The following is a 17,986-nucleotide window of genomic DNA, read 5'->3' as shown; positions in this document are numbered from 1 at the left end:
TTTTTTTTTTTTTTTTTTTTTTTGCGGTACGCAGGCCTCTCACTGTTGCGGCCCCTCCCGTTGCGGAGCACAGGCTCCGGACAAGCAGGCTCAGCGGCCACGGCTCACGGGCCCAGCCGCTCCGCGGCACGTGGGATCTTCCAGGACAGGGGCAGGAACCCGCCTCCCCTGCATCAGCAGGCGGACTCTCAACCACTGTGCCACCAGGGAAGCCCGGCAGGCGGATTCTTAACCACTGTGCCACCAGGGAAGTCCAGTATCACATTGTTTTGATCCCTGTAGCTTTGTAGTAAGTCTTGAAATCAGGAAGTGAGTCGCCCAACTTTGTTCTTATTCAAAATTGTTTTGAATATTTGATATTCTGGGTCCTTTGCAATTCCATATGAATTTCAGGATGAGTTTGTCAATTTCTGCAGAAAAAGGCAGCTGGGTCAGTTGGTTTTCGTTTTTGTTAGGAGAGGTACTTGCCTGATCAGGCTGACAAAATCACCATTTAATAGGTCTTGCAACTCCACCCTTGATCTGGACTTCAGAGGTTACGTTTGCAAGAATTTGGAATTTTGTCTATTACTGCTCAACACTGGGGCAAAAGACCGAGAGCACAGGGTGCTGAAGAAAACAAGAGTCTGAAGCAAGCATGCAGCTAAACAATCTGCCACTTAGATATCACGTGACGAATCACTGACCCTCTCTGTGCTCCAGCTTGCAATCCATAATGAGAGCGGGGGTGCTCCCATCAACACCACTGTGCTGTGGGAACAGAGAACACGGGCTCCAGCAGGTGCTTCGAGGACCTGCTCCAGCACCTTCTTACAAGACTCACTGGCCTGGGAGGCAGCTGTGACAGCCCTGTGGACCTGATGGTCAACTTCTACTGCTTGTCTGCAGCTGTAAAGAGGACACTGAGGTGTAGCAGGTAGAGGACGGGAACGGAACTCAGGAACAGGAAGTCCTTCTGGAGCTCTGCTCACCCACTCGTTGTTAGTAAAGACAAAAGGACCTTGCTGTCCCTCACTCCAGCGCAAGTCCATCCCACCCAGGCTGAGGTGACTCAGCTCCCGAGAGAGATCAGGGCCCAGAGCGGGAGAAGCAGGGAGGCAGGCGGAGATGAAAAACCAACCCTGGTGGCTAAGGAGCATCTCTTGCTCTTACCGTGTCCAGCAACCTCCACGTGTGCCCATCACTCAATACACTTAAAGAACGCCCACTATGCGTGGCTGTGATAATGACCACTCAAGAAGGGGTGACAGTAAGAGCAAGTGACGTCAATGTCTACCTTTCTGGATTGTGAAGTCCTCCCTGGTCTTCTTGATCATTTCAAATGATATGCTTAATTCTCCATCAGTGTCAGGGTCCTCCTGGAGACTAGATCACTTAGCCTCCCAGTGTACCCGCATGTGCCATCATTTGACAGGTTAAAATTCTTCCTGACAGATGCTCCGCCAAATGACCCGGAAGCTGAATGCTTGGAACAAAGACATCTACAAGCTACTACTGGCAAAAGGAAAGGAGTGGAACCCTTAAATCTGAGTAAGTCATGGGAGTGGGTATGAAGCAGACAGGATTGCAAACTCCTTAGTATCAAATATTACAGAGTACGTTTACTCTATCTCAGCTCACATGTAAATCCAGATGAATTGGCATCTCCATACCAATTAGAATGAAATGAACAGCTAAGTGGCCAGAGTTCCCACAGTACCATTCACTTTCTTCCCTGCTGACAAATACAGCCTGCAGTCTGAATCTTCAGGGAAAAGACAGGAAGAGAAAGTTACAATTCAGCCCCTAAAGTTAAGTTATTTTTTCTGCTCTGGGAGAGGAAGGCACCATCAACAGTACAGACCCAAGTTATAGTGTTTTTAAGTTCATGTCACTTGTTTATAATATGAAATCATATCATCCAGAGTTTCAAAAGTGACCGCCTGGGTTTGTGGTGGGCCGCTGGGGGCTGGAGTGGATGATGTATGTGAAGAGCCGGGGCCATGGCTCTGGCCAGAGTGCTGCCCCGGGTCACTCTGTGCAGGTGCAGGTCTGTTCCATGCCTGGCTACTCAGGGAACCAGTTCGTTTTTGGTCCACAAAGTAATTCGATGGTGGGGCAAACTCAGGGTCTCTCTCAGCCCGGAGATCTGATTGCCTCTTCAACCAATACCCAAAGGAAAAGTCTAGTAAAAATAAGAAAGAGTATTATTAGAACTGATTATTGAATCATTGAATGTTTATTGTTATTACTTTTAAATTATTGTATATATTTCTTAAAAGCCACCTTAAATTCTCTGGAGAACAAGGACAGTAATAACAAAACTATAATACAAGGTATATGCGATGCCTACAAAGGATAAGGAACCAGGCTAAGAAAAAGGAGTGAGAACTTCCATGTGGAGAAAGGTTCAAGGAAGGTTCTGTGGAGAAAGAACGCTGGCAGGCTCTGGAGACAATGCCAAAAAAGTACTAAAATTACATGTGAGAGACAAACATAAAAAATCAAGCACTTAAATCATTTGCTTGACATGATGTTACAGGTACTTCACAGCAAAACACAGGTTTTGTCTTTTATTGAGTTTTAGAAGACACAAAAGGCACCTGTCCAGATCTATCTTGGTATTCCACCTCTATTTCTAACAGTAGCACTAACCAAAGGCACTCACCCATCTGCATACCTTTTACTTTAGTCGTGGATCTCATCAGTTCCAACAATTCACGCTAATGTACCACTGAAATGATCTTTTTCAAAAAGACATAAACCAGAGTCTTCTCCCAAAGAGAGGCTGCTGTAGGGACCGTGGTGTATTTACAGAAAAAATTTACAAACAATTCTGCATAACCCAATGGGACCATATGTGAATCCAAGTTAATACAATGGGACATAGACTGTTTTCAACTGAACATAAACGAGACTGCTAAAAACACAGAATACATTAAAGTACCAAACCTTCATAAGGTTTTAAAAAACGGTTCCTGAAAAACAGCATCCCAGGGGCTTCCCTGGTGGCGCAGTGGTTAAGAATCCGCCTGCCAACGCAGGGGACACAGGTTCGAGCCCTGGTCCGGGAAGATCCCACATGATGAGGAGCAACTAAGCCCGTGCGCCACAACTACTGAGCCTGCGCTCCAGAGCCCGCGAGCCACAACTACTGAGCCTGCGCGCCTAGAGCCCATGCTCCACAACAAGAGAAGCCACCTCAATGAGAAGCCCATACACCGCAATGAAGAGTACCCCCCCGCCGCTCACTGCAACTAGAGAGAGCCACGCAGCAATGAAGACCCAAAGCAGCCAAAAATTAAAAACAAAAAAAAAAAACCAGCATCCCAAAGCTGTAAGACCACATGGGGGCAGCGGGAATTTCAGAAACCTTCGCCCAAGTGCTTTGTAAAAAAACAAAACAAACAACAAAAAACAACTCATCCTTTAGGCATGATGCCTTGTAGACCCTGGTCTTTCATAATCACACTTTCTAATGCTCCTGGGTATTGAGAAGAAACAAGTTCAAGGATGTAGAGAATTCCTTAAGCTTCCAAGGACCACTAAGACTCACCAGAATCACACTCTGTTCAGGAGAACTGACCCCTTTACCTTTTCCTCTGTCCCACTCCCGGACGTGCGGCACCCCAGGCCGGGTATCCTTCCTCTCCTGAACGATGACTTCGACTTTGCTACTCTGGGCAGCTGTATGAGGAGCTGGCATGACCTCTGGTTCTGGTGGCAATGGCCCAATAACATCTCCATCTATTTTTGGCAAGAGAATAAGACTTCATTATAATAAAGCTTAAAACTACTTAAAAAAAATTAAATAGAACATGCTCATCCTGAGAGTACAAGCAATAACCGGTATTTATTGAGCATCTATCATGTGCCAGGCAGTGGGCTAAGTATTTTGTATACAATAGTTCACTTAACCCTGTAATAACCCTAATAAAGTCAGGACTGGTATTCCCATTTTATCCCCATTTTATAGATAAGGAAAATTAAGATCAGAAATGCTACGCAGGTAGACAGTGACAAGGGCCGGGATTCAAAGTCAGGATGGATGGATTTCAGTCTCTGCTTGCCACTATGCCACCCTGCTTCCCCTGACCAACAACCGAAGGACCAGAAACCCCCCAGTTACTCAACTAAAGTAAGAGTCTCTGACTAAGCAAGGGGACTGAGGGTGAGGAAGAGCTGGAGCCTGGAGACAGGCTGTAGGCTATTCTATTTTGGCCATGTTTTAAAAGAAAACAGATATTTAAAAAGCACTGGTGGCACTTCACATCTTGTGGAAATGACAGATGTTCAGGAGTACAGCAAAAACAGAAACAATACAGAGTTTAACATGTCACAGGGAGACAGCATTTATACAAAACTAAATGGACCATTTTCCAATTCCTAAGTGTTCTGATCTCCTTTCAAAGCTAAACTGAAGTGTGTTCAGAATTAGAAAATGGCCCGTGGCTTAGCGCAGGCTTCCGTGAGAGCTGGAGAAGCTTTTATGTGCCCCTAACACCCACACCCCCTTCTTCCTTTTGGGACTACAGTGCCCCTCAGCTTCAGCTGGATATGTGTCACCTCTCCAGAGAGGCCATTTCCCAGCCTCCCCTGCAGCTGGGGATGGCCCGTGGATTCTGGCCATTAGGATGTAAATGCGTAGGTTGTGTGTGATCCTGATTCACATTCCTAGAATGGAAGCTGGTTCCCCGCCCCTTCTTCCCCAGGGCTGAACAATGAACAGGTGCTGGGGAGCTAGCGACCGTGCAGGTGAGAGAACCCTCTATGGAATGGCAGAAGCAGTAAGACAGGAAGAGGCCAGCGAAAAGGTGACCGTACAGGGCAGAGCTACTACCTGCACTGGACACCCACCACTGAGGTGTTAAACTAGAGAAGCAGAGGTCCACCTGGTTTGAGCCAGTCTCTGCAGTGTCTCTGTTGGGGCAGTTTATTCCAGTCTAGCGTAACTCTCACAGTGAGCAAGTCTGACCACAGTACTGAACGGTGCTCCCGAGCATTTCAACAGTCCCTTGGTAAGCTGTCTCTACCCACATTTGTAAATCCTTTATTTTATTAACTTTCTGAATGCATGTCTTCTTTAAAATATATTACTTTATAATAACCAACAAAAACCGCAGCCATAGCAAATGACAATAGGTCTAAAACATGTACGTGCACAACTAAATTTTATCCTAAAATACCTTTTAAGTATTTTACTTAGGTATTTCACTCCTAAGTCTCAGTTACTAAACCATGCTGTTCTATGAAACAACACAATGTACTGTTAATACCCTTGTCTACAGCCTAAAATTTTCTTTGGAGTGCAATTCCACTCCACTTTGGTTATAAAAACTGTTCCGGCAGTATCTCCAAGGTGCACTGCTTGCTTAGAGAATAAAACTAGATGGCTGATTTCCACATTGCCAGTCCTATTATTGAGACATCAACTGAACTAAAATTTTTCCTTCTGAGGTTTAGAAACACGAGCCAAGATATACCTCTATCTTCTTCCTCTGCTCCATCCTCTTTAGATTTTTTCATCTTTTTCTGTCGGAGCTTGGCAAGTCTTGCTTCTAACATAGCCTTTCTCTTTTCCTTTATATTTTCTCGTTTTGTTCTCTGATCTGTTGTCTGAACAGAACAGAAAATTAGAAACTTATTAGCCTATTCACAACATTTCTGTTGAAAAGGATGAAATAATTAATTTTATTCTAAAAATAGACTAATTGATTTTCATGCCACCTCTAAGAAGCCATCCTTGAGATCTTCAACATGAAGACCCGTTAAGTCCTCTTACACAAGCCCTCTGAGGTCTTCTGAAGTTTAGTAAGAGTTCACAGAGTATCCTGGAATGCTTACCATTCAAGAAAATTCTGTCCTACTCCTTAACCCCCCTCTAATAACCTTCTATTTTCTCACCCAGGCCGCTCCAAAAGTGCCATATTTGAAACCAAGTTTAAAACATCAAAGTTATACAGGTTACTTTTGAACAACTGTAATCTTAAAGTCTGAAACACCAAAATAATATGGCAATTACCTTTATGAAACCGATAATTGCATTCTGAATAGCAATGTAAATTTCTAATTAATTTACTAGATTTTTTTTGCAGTACAGTACAACAAGAAACCCAACCGCTCAAACCCTTAACATCAACTGGGTTTAATTTGTACCTGCTCACGCAGCATTTCTAAAGTTTTCATCTGCTTGTTTCTCAACTCTTTATCTCGGGCAAAGGCAAAGTATCCAACACCAAGTTGCCGGGCCTCTGAAATAAGTCAAAATTATCCAAAAGATTAGATTTCCCTGATCAGTGAATTAAATTCAGACCAAATTCCTACCAAAGCAAAAAGGAACACAATGATATCTCACACATTTTGTTTTGTTTTTTCTAAGAAGCAGCTAAAAAAAAAGTTACAAGTTGTTTCCATCCTGTTTGCCAAGTGACAAATATTTATTAACGTTTTAGTCATAGGCTGTCTCCACTCCTCTTGGGAAGCAAACTCGGATTAACAGACCCTCTGTTAGGAAGATACTCCCAATATGAATATTTTTAGGCTATGAAGTGAAAAAGGGGGTATTTTCAATTCCAAAAGCAGAATCTTTTTTTTGCACATAAGAGATGCTGCTTTACGAATACTTCCTTTTATGCTTGTCATTTGTTGAAGATAAAAAAAAATGATTTACAAAGCTGCCAGATGGGATCTTCCCTGGTGGCGCAGTGGTTAAGAATCCGCCTGCCAATGAAGGGAACACAGGTTCGAGTCCTGGTCTGGGAAGATCCCACATGCCGTGGAGCAACTAAGCCCGTGCGCCACAACTACTGAGCCTGCGCTCTAGAGCCCGCGAGCCACAACTACTGAGCCCATACGCCTAGAGCCTGTGCTCTGCAACAAGAGAAGTCACCGCAATGAGAAGCCCGTGCACTGCAACGAAGAGCGGCCCCTGCTCGCCGCAACGAGAGAAAGCCCGTGCACAGCAACAAAGACCCGATGCAGCCAAAAATAAATAAATTAAAAAAAAAAAAAAGCTGCCAGATGACTATACCATTTTCACGAATGTCTTCGTAATGTACGGGCCCCATTGGTCTTCTCAGGGACTCCCTCTCTTCTTCCTCCCATTGCTGGCGCTGGAGTTCTTTTCTCATATCTTCAGATAGTAAGGTTTTTTCATTTGCAGGACTAACGAAACTAGGAAAATAGAGCAAACACCATCTTAGATAAGAGCTGTGACACAGCAATGCTTCGGTTCAGGAGTGCGATCATGGATGAGTAACTCTAGTTATGAAGAAGACATTTCCTTACAGAGGCTTCTGACCCACAATACCACTGGGAACCTGCAAAAACTATTTTCACCTTTCTTTAATCAAAGCAAGCAGCATGTTACATTAGCATAATGAAATCTTGCCTCACCACTCAGACAAATTACTTTCCTTCCCACCCTGGTCTTGGGCTGAATGGAGGGGGCAGGAGAGGCAGAGAGGAGGAACTACGGGCCTCCTGCGGATGGTCTCCCGTGCAGGACCTCATGTCCCGTCAGGTGGCTCAGGGCTTCTGCACCTTCTTTCCTGTGCCAAGCCCAGGTCTACCTGAACCTGGATGACGTGGACAAGGTGGAGCTTCTCCCAACACTTTCCACACAATAGCTGCCCTTGGTGGGAGTTTTATTCCCTGGGATGTTTTAGCAAGTTACCTCTTAGGTGTGTCTTAGGCACCACAGAAAAAATCCTAGCCATAAAGCCCTTACTTCAAAATGCAAAGGTGTATAAACAACAAGTTAAGCTAACTACCTCCCTGCCCCCACCCGCTGTGGGATAAGCAAGAGTGTATTCTTAAACACTTTCTCCGCAGTGGTCTGTTTGCTGGCTTGGTCTGGGCTCATTCTCTATTCGTTACTCTGTAGGCAGAAATCCTTCCAAGTAAACAGATAGGCTCTAACGCATCCCTTTTAGTAGCTACACAACATGGATGATCAACCACTCAGGTTGCTCCCTGAGTGTGGACTATGTGTGTATGTGTATGCTAACCCCAAAAAAGTGCTTCCACTAATATTCTTATACATTAAAAAAATATTCTTACAGCAGAGCACCAAAGATAATTAACTAAAAACAGCCTTGCGCACCAAACAATCCCCGTGTCTGCATGTCATGGGCAAAGCTTTGCGTGCCACACACTTACAGCCTCCCCTGAAGATTTTTATCCATTTCCAGCAGATGTGGCAAATCCTTTCTCATACAGCGCCGGGATCGCCCTAAAGAATCCACGTAATCCACCCTGAAATAAAAGTGAAAAGATGTAAAACAGTTATACTCCAATAAAGATGTTAAAAAAAAAGTGAAAAGACGTGGAAAATTGTACATCACATATGGTTCCCTAAGTCAGGGAGTTGGTGCACAGTAAAAAGTTAATTTAGGCCCCATCACCAAGAAAAACCCTCAACCTGAGAGACCACTACCATTGGTAAGAACATGTTTTTCCAAGTTAAAAGCTGACACACAGTAAGGTCATTGAGCCCTTTATTAAATCTTAGTTTTAGAAACTGTAGAAAATGATCATGTACATCTCTGACCTCAAGATAAATACGCCACAAAGACCCTTGCTGCAGCATCTCAGAACTTACTTTAATTTGGTTTAAACAATTCCAAATATTTTATCAGCATCATAATAACTTTGCTCCGTACCATATTCTCAACTGGCTCACTTCCTTACAGTCTTCCCAAATTTGACTTTTTATTCTTTCCTGTATTTCTTCAAATTGGTACAATTCTTCCCAATGAATCAGAACTTTCTTAATATAAGTATTCTGAGAGACTCTTTTTAACTAGCAGGAAGCCAAGCAACACACATCGTATACCAAAGAAGCACCTCAGCAGCGGGCCAGTCTGTTATCTTTCACCCCCGCTCCTCTTTCCTCATCCTGGCCCAAAGTACCTTTGTCCAGGTACGAGGCAGGGGAGCCAGGCAGCCAGCAAGGCCAGTGAAATAATGAGACTCCCCCAACAGGAAAAGGGCAGGTTTTCATGAGTAACATTTCATTTGCATTATGATGCAAAACATTTTTAATTTTTTAAATTATGAGCAGGGATTCCCTCACAGCCTTTGGCAGGAGGCTGAAAGCACAGAAGGGCCAGCACTACTGCTGGAGCAACTCAAGGTCAGATTCCCATGCATGTGGCTTTGCTTTTGTTACCCTTTTCTTTTGTCTGACACCTGCCGATTCCAACTGTCAGCCTATGATTTAAAAACTGAATGTTTGGGAATCCACAACTATAGTCCTAAAGCTGATGACCACAGAAATAAAACCTCCAACAGCAGACAGCAGTTTCTTTCTCCCTTTTCTTCTTTTCCTTTTTTCTTTTTCTATGAATGGAGAACAAAAACCATTTAGCCAGATGATATGAATACTTATTTACAGTATTTTTGTGGAAAGATTTTCCACCACCTGGAACTTAACTACCTAAAGGATTTTACAAGCAGTTACAATTCTGGAACCTAATTTAAAAACAAAAAAAGTGTCAGAACTGCTTGCAGTGCATCTTCCTTCACCATATGGTGGCATGTGACACCTTCAACTGCCCTCCAAACTCTTCAAATCAGTAACAAATTGATTGTAATCATACAGGCATTAATATGAGGGGGAAAAAAAAGACAATAAACCTTTCAAAGGAGATGAGATTTCTGCTATGAAAAGCAATCACAGGCCATTCTGTCTCTGGAGAAGGCCTCCAAAACATTCAGATCCCATCAAAAAGAAGTGGCAGAACAGCAGCCAGCAACTGCCCCATGTAATCAGCAATCACTGAGCAAGCTCCCAGAGAAACAATTACTCGAGGTACAAGGGGGACACGGGAGGGCTCGGAGTCATGCCCTCTTCACAGGGCTCTAGGGGGAAGTTAGGGCACACGCTCATCGAACACTCCTAACAGGAGCAGGCAGGGTATAAAAAGTACCAGAAGTTTGCCTCAATCTTCTTCTGGTAATGAGGCCAGTTATGTGTCAATATAAATAAAAGGTAAGACCCAAAGGAGCAGAAAGTATATTTAAGTGCTACCAGAGTGCAGATGAGGGAGAAACCACTTAGACTAGAAATGATGAAGAGAAGCACGATGGAAGGGATGGCATCATACAGGCTCCTCTTCTGGTTGCCATAGCAAGCGTGCGGCCACGTAGCCCACCCCAAATATAAGTGTTTTAGAAGGTAGGTGAGAAGACCCCTCCACAGCATGAAGATGCAAGTTCTCTGTGTTCCCAAGCAGTGAAGAGTGCTCTCCTCACTCATAAATGACTCCTGCCCACAGGGGCAATGGCTGACAAAAGGTCAACAAGTGCTGCCAACAGTCCTAAGCAGTTCCTAACAAACACCCCCATAAAGAGGACATTTGAGCCTTGAAGCGGGGGAGGGGTGGGCTCTGCACCAGCAGGAGGAGAACAGGCAGGGTTACTCCCAGGACACAGCATCAGTGCATCTCCATGTAATCTCAAGCCCTTTTGAACAAGTTTCTAAACAATGTCTTAGGTACAAAAAATCATAATGGAATTTCATTCTGGTCTCTTTGTAAAGAAAAGACTAGTTAAGTTTCCCCATCATTCACCTACTAGGCATCACCATCCCTGTTCTACAGATGAGGAAACTGAAGCTTAGACAGGGTAGGAACTTGATCACAACCATATCACAAGTGAAAGGCAGAGCTGCTGCTGTCCAGATCCAGGTCATGATGCCTAGACCACACTGCCAGAAAATGTCATAGCCAGAGTGAGGCTCACTGGATCAGCTTTGCCAGCCTCTTTTCACTGGAAATAGAGATGACACTATCTACGTGATGACGCTCCATGATGCCCGAATGAGGACATGGGTAAGGTAGTGTGGGTAACAAAGGAACATTCTTCTGCCTAAACAACTTTTTCACATCAACGAAACAGGCATATCAATGCCTCCGTGCCTGGCACACTGCCTGGCACATGGCAGGAGCTCAGTCTATTTGTAATTATTTCTTTATTGGAGTTACTGCTTCTATACCTATAAATCCAATCCTATTTAAAGTGGAGTCTCTAAAGAAAGAAAACTGATTAAGAACTGAGAGAAAGGGACTCCCTTGGTGGCACAATGGTTAAGAATCCGCCTGCCAATGCAGGGGGCATGGGTTCAAGCCCTGGTCCGGGAAGATCACATGCCACGGAGCGAATAAGCCCGTGTGCCACAGCTACTGAGCCTGCGCTCTAGAGCCCGTGAGCCACAACTACTGAAGCCCGCGTGCCACAACTACTAAGCCCACATGCCTAGAGCCCGCGCACCGCAATGAAGAGTAGCCCCTGCTCACTGCAACTAGAGAAAGTCCGCGCACAGCAATGAAGACCCAATACAGCCAAAAAAAGAAAAAAAGAGAGAGAGACTGGGACTTCCCTGGTGGTCCAGTGGGTAAGACTCAGCACTCCCAATGCAGGGGGCCCGTGTTGAATCCCTGGTCAGGGAACTAAATCCCTCATGCATGCTGCAACTAAGAGTTCACATGCTGCAACTAAGAAGTCCGCGTGCCACAACTAAAGAGCCCGCATGCCTCAACAAAGAGCCCACATGCCACAACTAAGACCCGGCACGGCGAAAATAAATAAATAAATATTTAAGGATAGAGAGAAATGGTTTGATAACAACCAAACAACATGACTCTCAAAAACTAAACGCAAGTCTAACAATGTTAACATGACCAAATGGCGTAATATCACCAACCATTCTTCACTGGGGTCCTGGGGAGGAGGGATATCTTTTTCAGAAACAGTTTCTTCATCATCGTCTCTTTCTGTCCTTCTATGATCTCTACTGGCACCAATCTCTTCCATTTCTCTGTGTTTGTCTATGATCTTCTGTGTGAAATCCACAAGGTACATATCCTCCACTTCTTCATCTAGGACATAAAAATCAATTTGCAGATTCTTGACATCAAAGAAGAAGAGCACACATGGAATTGACACGAAGCAGTCGCATTCATCATTAGCGGCTGTATTACCCGACAGTTCAGTAGCTGATGTCTCCACCCACCCCCCAAATGCTCACAAGGACACAGAGCCACCTCGAGAGTGACAGGGAAGCTGTAAATAGGCCACTGGACACATATACCACATAAAAAAATCTTTAAAAGCCTAATGTTTTCTGCTGCCTTGTCGATAACAAAACCATTTGATTTCAAGAGACTCATATAGCCAATTACCTAATACAGAAGCAGAACTGTATTTCTCAGTAAGTCTTTGTGGCTATCAGTAATACCCCTCTCTAATCATGGGGGCCGTATCCCATAACCCTAATTATACTGCTACAGTATGGCAAATGTTTGAAGGGTCATAACACAGGTAAAAGTAGTCATCTGAATTCTTTTCAATCCAAAGAACACCACTTTCAGGTAAAGCATGGTGCCAGGATCTGCAGGGCATCCAAAGATGTGTAAAGTGCCATCTGCCTGCAGGCCTTACGATCTACTTGAGCTAAAACATACACTGAAAGTTAAATAGCAATCCATGATTTTAATTTAACACAGGATAGTGGATGTATTCACAATGTTTCATGAAGTCTCACTCGGCTAGATTTAAGCTCTACGGAACAGAGAGTAGGTTCCCTACTACCAGGGGCTGGTGTTACCCTCACTGTACAGTGGAGAAAAGCTGAGGCTCCAAAACTTGACTAGCCCAAACATGCTGGTCCAATATGCCTATCAGGAGGTGGGCCTGCCGGTATGGACAGAACCAAATCTCCACGTCCACACACTCCTTTGGACTTGATTTCTATATTAACAATATAAGTAAAGTTTGAATCAAATGGAAAAAGACCTTTTTTTTTTAAGCCACAAAAACATGTAACTCAAATGGGAAAGAGATATACGTTCCCAGAACTGAGTTGTAAGACCATGTAACAGTGAGGCGTCCTGCTGACTGACACCCTGCTGCTTCTTTAGGAGGAAGGCAAAAGCTCTCCCAGGGCCCTGAGCTTTGCGAGCGCCCAACCCGCCCATGCTGGGCTCCCCACCACACAGGGAACAGGCCTCTGCTGTGTGGGCAGCCCATGATCAGGGTCCAGCCCCACTGCTCTCCTGCTGCCCCGCTGCCCCCTCGCCCTGCCCCTCTGACCCGGCCCTGCTAGTCGGCCCTGCCAGCTCTGGCCCTCTCCTCCCTCCGATCTGCTCTCTCCATTCTCCCCCTGCAGAATCCCTTTCTCCAGTTTTCCAACGCCTTCAAGACCCCCATCAGAGCCACCTTCTCCCTAGAGACTTCCACACATGCCTTTTAAAGGCAATAAGATATGCACTGCCTTGTAAAATCTCTTCTACTGCTGTTGAACTGTAGGTTGGGTTTTCTTTTTCTGGGGTGGGTATGAGGAAAGGGGGATCTTTTTATTATTATTTTAAAAGCAACTCTAAGCACATCACAGAAAAAAACTAAAAATAGAGAACAACAGGGGAAAAGGAACCATAACTCCAGTACCCTGATAAAACCACAATGCCTCCCAGGTTTTTTTTTAACATAGCAGTAACTGTAATTGTGGCCTATTTAGACCTTGCTTCCTAAATTTGTTTTGTTCTGTGCCATTTTCCTCCACTGATAATACCCCCCCTTGAGTGCAGAGGCAGAGAATCTGGCTTATACCATACTGGCTTGTCCCTTCATAGCACCTATCATGGGGCCCAGCAGTACCCACAGGGCAACTGAAAAACTATTGCTGATTTTCTTGTCTCTGTGCTGGCACGGAAAGTAATCCATTTTATTTTTAAAATTTCTCCTTATTCTTACAATTATTTTAACAAATAATAAAATACCACAGAGGTGTATGAATTACAGAAAATAAAGATACATAAATAATCATATTTACCTATAAAGTCTCCTTTAGTCATTTTTTCATATAATTTGGCTTTTTCTTCCAATTTCTCCCTAGTTGTAAAAAAAAAAAAAAAAAAAGCAAGTATTAGAAATGGTCTTATCACTGCGACTCCTGGTAAGTCTGCCCCATCCCCAGCCTTACTGCTGCAACCTGCCGACAGACCCAGCCTGACGACTAGAGCTGAAATCCCGCCCTGAGGGGACCCTCAGGCCCAGCCCAGTCTGCTCTGCCTACTAAACGTAAGCTCCGTGAAAGCCTAGCGCATGTTTCTCTCGTTCATGACTGTATCCCAGGGCCTAAAACAGTATCTGGCGCATAGCAGATGCTCAGTAAGTATTTGATGAGTGAATACATGAATGAATTAAGATTCCAATTTAATTTAAATGCCAAATGTAACTTAAATTAAATACCAAAAAAAGAGAGATGTCTAAACAAAAACATTTTCTATTTGCAATCTTCCAAATGGATCACCAAATTCCAATTGTTTTACAAATTCCTTGTCTTACACAAGGGTCCCTGGTCTCCCTTAGCTCATCAGGCCTAAGGGAGGTAGAGACCAACTTCTTGGAAGTCTGTTAAAAATACGATCGTGTCTATTTTATACAGAACATGAATAACGCATTCATGACAAATAGCTAATAAAAAACAAACATCGGGGCTTCCCTGGTGGCGCAGTGGTTGTGCGTCCGCCTGCCGATGCAGGGGAACCGGGTTCGCGCTCCGGTCCGGGAGGATCCCACATGCCGCGGAGCGGCTGGGCCCGTGAGCCATGGCCGCTGGGCCTGCGCGTCCGGAGCCTGTGCTCCGCAACGGGAGAGGCCACAACAGAGGGAGGCCCGCATACCACCAAAAAAAAAAAAAAAAAAAAAAAAAAAGAAAAAAACAAAAAAAAACATCAACCCTGGTATTTCAATACAGCAGTCTCTCTGCTCATGTTAATTCTAGAGACATTTATTCTTCCGTGGGTAAGACAGCTAACAATTATTTTATTCTAGAAATACCTATGATGGTAAAGAGCCCCAAAGAAGTCATCTGAGTTTTTGCTTGTGAAGGATCACACTTAATCATAATAGAAAATTTCATGTCTAATGGTGTCCCAAGGGAATTCCCTGGCAGTCCAGTGGTTAGGGCTCTGTGCTTCCACTATAGGGGGCATGGGTTCGATCCCTGGTTGGGAAACTAAAATCTCACATACCATGCAGCGCAGCCAAAATAATAATAATAATAATAGTGTCCCAAGGCAATGAAGTCCCTTGGTCACACGGCTGTGTGCTCTGGAACAAGTGACTTAACCTCTCATATACCTCAATTCCCACATCACAACAGGAAAGATAGCACTGCCTCTTAGGGTTGTAATGAGGATTAATCAGATAATACACGTAAAGCATGCCACCAGTTACAGCCTCTTCGCATCTACGTCAGAAAGACTCCTCTTTCATTTTACACATTCATTCGCAAGCACTGACTACATAAGTGCCAAGCACTGTTTTACGTGCATAAGACAAAGTTCCAGCTCTCGTGGGGGTCACACTCTAGAGAGGGAGAAAGACAATAAATAAATCAATGAATAAGAGGATTTCAGACAGTGAGAAGAAGGGAAGGAAATAAAAGCAGGTTTTCCCAATAGAGGCCTTGTGTCATGCATTGATGGAGTGCTCTGTGGACCAGCTTAGTCATATTAACTTCTAAGAGGTTAAGTTGCTCATTTTCAGATGGAGCTTAATGTAACAAGCAGTCTCGTTACAGAATCTCATCATCTTAGTAAAAATAAAACTTCAAAACATTTGGAAAACAAAATACACTGTCTGGACAGAGCAACTGGGCAGGACACTAAGATAGGGTAGTCAGGGGAAACCTCTCTGAAGAGGACGTTTGGCCTAAGGCTTGCAGAGCAAGAAGTCAACCATGGGGCTTCTCTGGTGGCACAGTGGCTCAGAGTCCGCCTGCCGATGCAGGGGATACGGGTTCGTGCCCCGGTCCGGGAAGATCCCACATGCCGCGGAGCGGCTGGGCCCGTGAGCCATGGCGGCTGAGCCTGCGTGTCCGGAGCCTGTGCTCTGCAATGGGAGAGGCCACAACAGTGAGAGGCCCGTGTACCGCAAAAAAAAAAAAAAAAAAAAAAAAGTCAACCATGGAAAGAATCTTCAGAGAGAAAGCAAGTCAGGCAGAGGAAAGATGAAGAGGGAATGAACTTGACATGTTCAAGGAGATACCAGTGTGGTAGAGGGTGCTGAGCAAAGGGGAGAGTGGTACAAAATAAACACGACAGAGACAAGTGGGGACAAAAGTGCAAGGGAAAGGATAAGAAGTTTGGATGCAGTGTAACAGAAAGAAGACAGTTTTAAGATGGCAGGAAGAGTCTTCAGATGAATAATGGAGGGACTTCCCTGGTGGCGCAGCGGTTAAGAACCAACCTGCCTATGTAGGGGACACGGGTTCGAGCCCTGGTCCGGGAAAATCCCACATGCTGTGGAGCAACTATGCCTGTGCGCCACAACTACTGACCCTGCACTCTAGAGACCGCAAGCCACAACTACGAAGCCTGCGCACCTAGAGCCCATGCTCTGCAAAAAGAGAACGACCACAATGAGAAGCTCGCGCACTGCAACGAAGAGCAGCCCCTGCTCGCCACAACTAGGGAAAGCCCACGTGTAACAACGAAGACCCAATGCAGCCAAAAAATATACATACATAAATAAATTAATTAAAAAATAATGGAGATCAAGGAAGATGTCAGGGAAATGGCCACTGGATTTAGTAGATGAGGAAGTCACTGGTGACTGTAAAGAACATTTCTTCAGTCAAGTAGTGAAGATGGAACTCAGAGGGCAAGGGTATGGGACACTTATCTGGAACCCACTATGTTCTAGACACTATGTATCTCCTTTAATCTCTTAAAGGGCTTCATGAGTTAAGTATTAACCACCACACCTCACAGATAAGGAAAGAGTCTCAATGTAAAAGTAACTTGCCTGAGGCCTTACATCCTCATGGAACTATCTCTGCCTGTTGTAAGCTCTAGAGAGATGCAGAAGTCCTGCAGATCATGGGGAGACTTGATTCCCCACGAGCAAAATGAACTATGTAAAAAGTTACTGGATAGAAAAATCACAGCAAAGTACCAAGGAATACTCTATTATACAGAGGAAACTAAAAAAGATCATGCCCATAGTTAATACTCAATGGTGAAAAGTTGGAAGCTTTTACTCTAAGGTCAGAAACAAGACAAGGATGCCTACCCTTAACATTTTTATTCAGTGTAGTACTGGAGGTTCTAGCCAAAACAATTAGGCAAGAAAAAAAAAAGCCATCCAAATCAAAAAGGAAGAAATAAAACTATCACTATTTGCAGATGACATAACATTATATATAAAAAATCCCGGGCTTCCCTGGTGGCACAGTGGTTAAGAATCCACCTGCCAATGCAGGAGACACGGGTTTGAGCCCTGGTCTGGGAAGATCCCACATGCCGTGGAGCAACTAAGCCTGGGCACCACAACTACTGAGCCTGAGTGCCTGGAGCCCATGCTCCGCAACACCACTGCAAATGAGAAGCCCGCCCACCGCAATGAAGAATAGCCCCTGCTCACCACAACTAGAGAAAAGCCTGCAAGCAGCAACGAAGACCCAATGCAGCCAAAAATAAATAATAAAATAAAAAAAAAAGAAAAAGAAAATCCCAAAGACTCCACCAAAAAACTTTTAGCACTAAGAAATGAACTCAGTGAAGCTGCAGGATACAAAATCAATACACAAAACTGTTGCATTTCTATATACTAATAATCTATCAGAAAGAGAAAATAAGAAAACAATCCCATTTACAATTGCATCAAAAAGAAGAGAAGAGACTTCCCTGGCCGTCCAGTGGTTAAGACTCCACGCTTCCATTGCAGGGGGCGCAGGTTCGATCCCTGGCTGGGGAACTGAGATCCCGCATGCCATGTGGCACAGCCAAAAAAAAAAAAAAAAAAAAAATCCTTTGGAATAAATTTAACAAAGGAGATGAAAGACCTATACACTAAAAACTACACAGCACTGATGAAGAAACTGAAGATGATACACATAAGTGGAAAGATATTTACAGATTAGAAGAATACTGTTAAAATGTCCATACTACCCAAAACAATCTACAAAATCAAAGCAATCCCTGTTAAAACTCCAATG

The 17,986-nt window shown here is 44.2% G+C and overlaps 1 protein-coding gene across 5 annotated transcripts in view; it reads right to left on the bottom strand.

The window, feature by feature from the left end:
• Positions 1 to 17,986, bottom strand: part of C18H3orf20 (chromosome 18 C3orf20 homolog) — a 109,230-nt gene that overhangs the window by 83,964 nt on the left and 7,280 nt on the right. For 4 of the 5 annotated variants that reach the window (XM_055079399.1, XM_055079400.1, XM_055079402.1 and 1 more), the window contains exons 4-10: positions 13,814 to 13,872; positions 11,687 to 11,861; positions 8,140 to 8,235; positions 7,010 to 7,152; positions 6,136 to 6,230; positions 5,463 to 5,595; positions 3,574 to 3,726 (exon numbers count right to left, since the gene is read on the bottom strand). In XM_055079399.1, the coding sequence (XP_054935374.1) occupies positions 3,574 to 3,726; positions 5,463 to 5,595; positions 6,136 to 6,230; positions 7,010 to 7,152; positions 8,140 to 8,235; positions 11,687 to 11,861; positions 13,814 to 13,872 (854 nt within the window). Of the gene's footprint in view, positions 1 to 3,573; positions 3,727 to 5,462; positions 5,596 to 6,135; positions 6,231 to 7,009; positions 7,153 to 8,139; positions 8,236 to 11,686; positions 11,862 to 13,813; positions 13,873 to 17,986 lie in introns of those variants that run through there. The other variant, XM_028478856.2, reaches the window with a different exon arrangement.

This window comes from Physeter macrocephalus, chromosome 18, assembly GCF_002837175.3.
Source record: "Physeter macrocephalus isolate SW-GA chromosome 18, ASM283717v5, whole genome shotgun sequence".
NCBI lineage: Eukaryota > Metazoa > Chordata > Mammalia > Artiodactyla > Physeteridae > Physeter > Physeter macrocephalus.
This window is presented reverse-complemented; position numbering and strand designations above follow the sequence as displayed.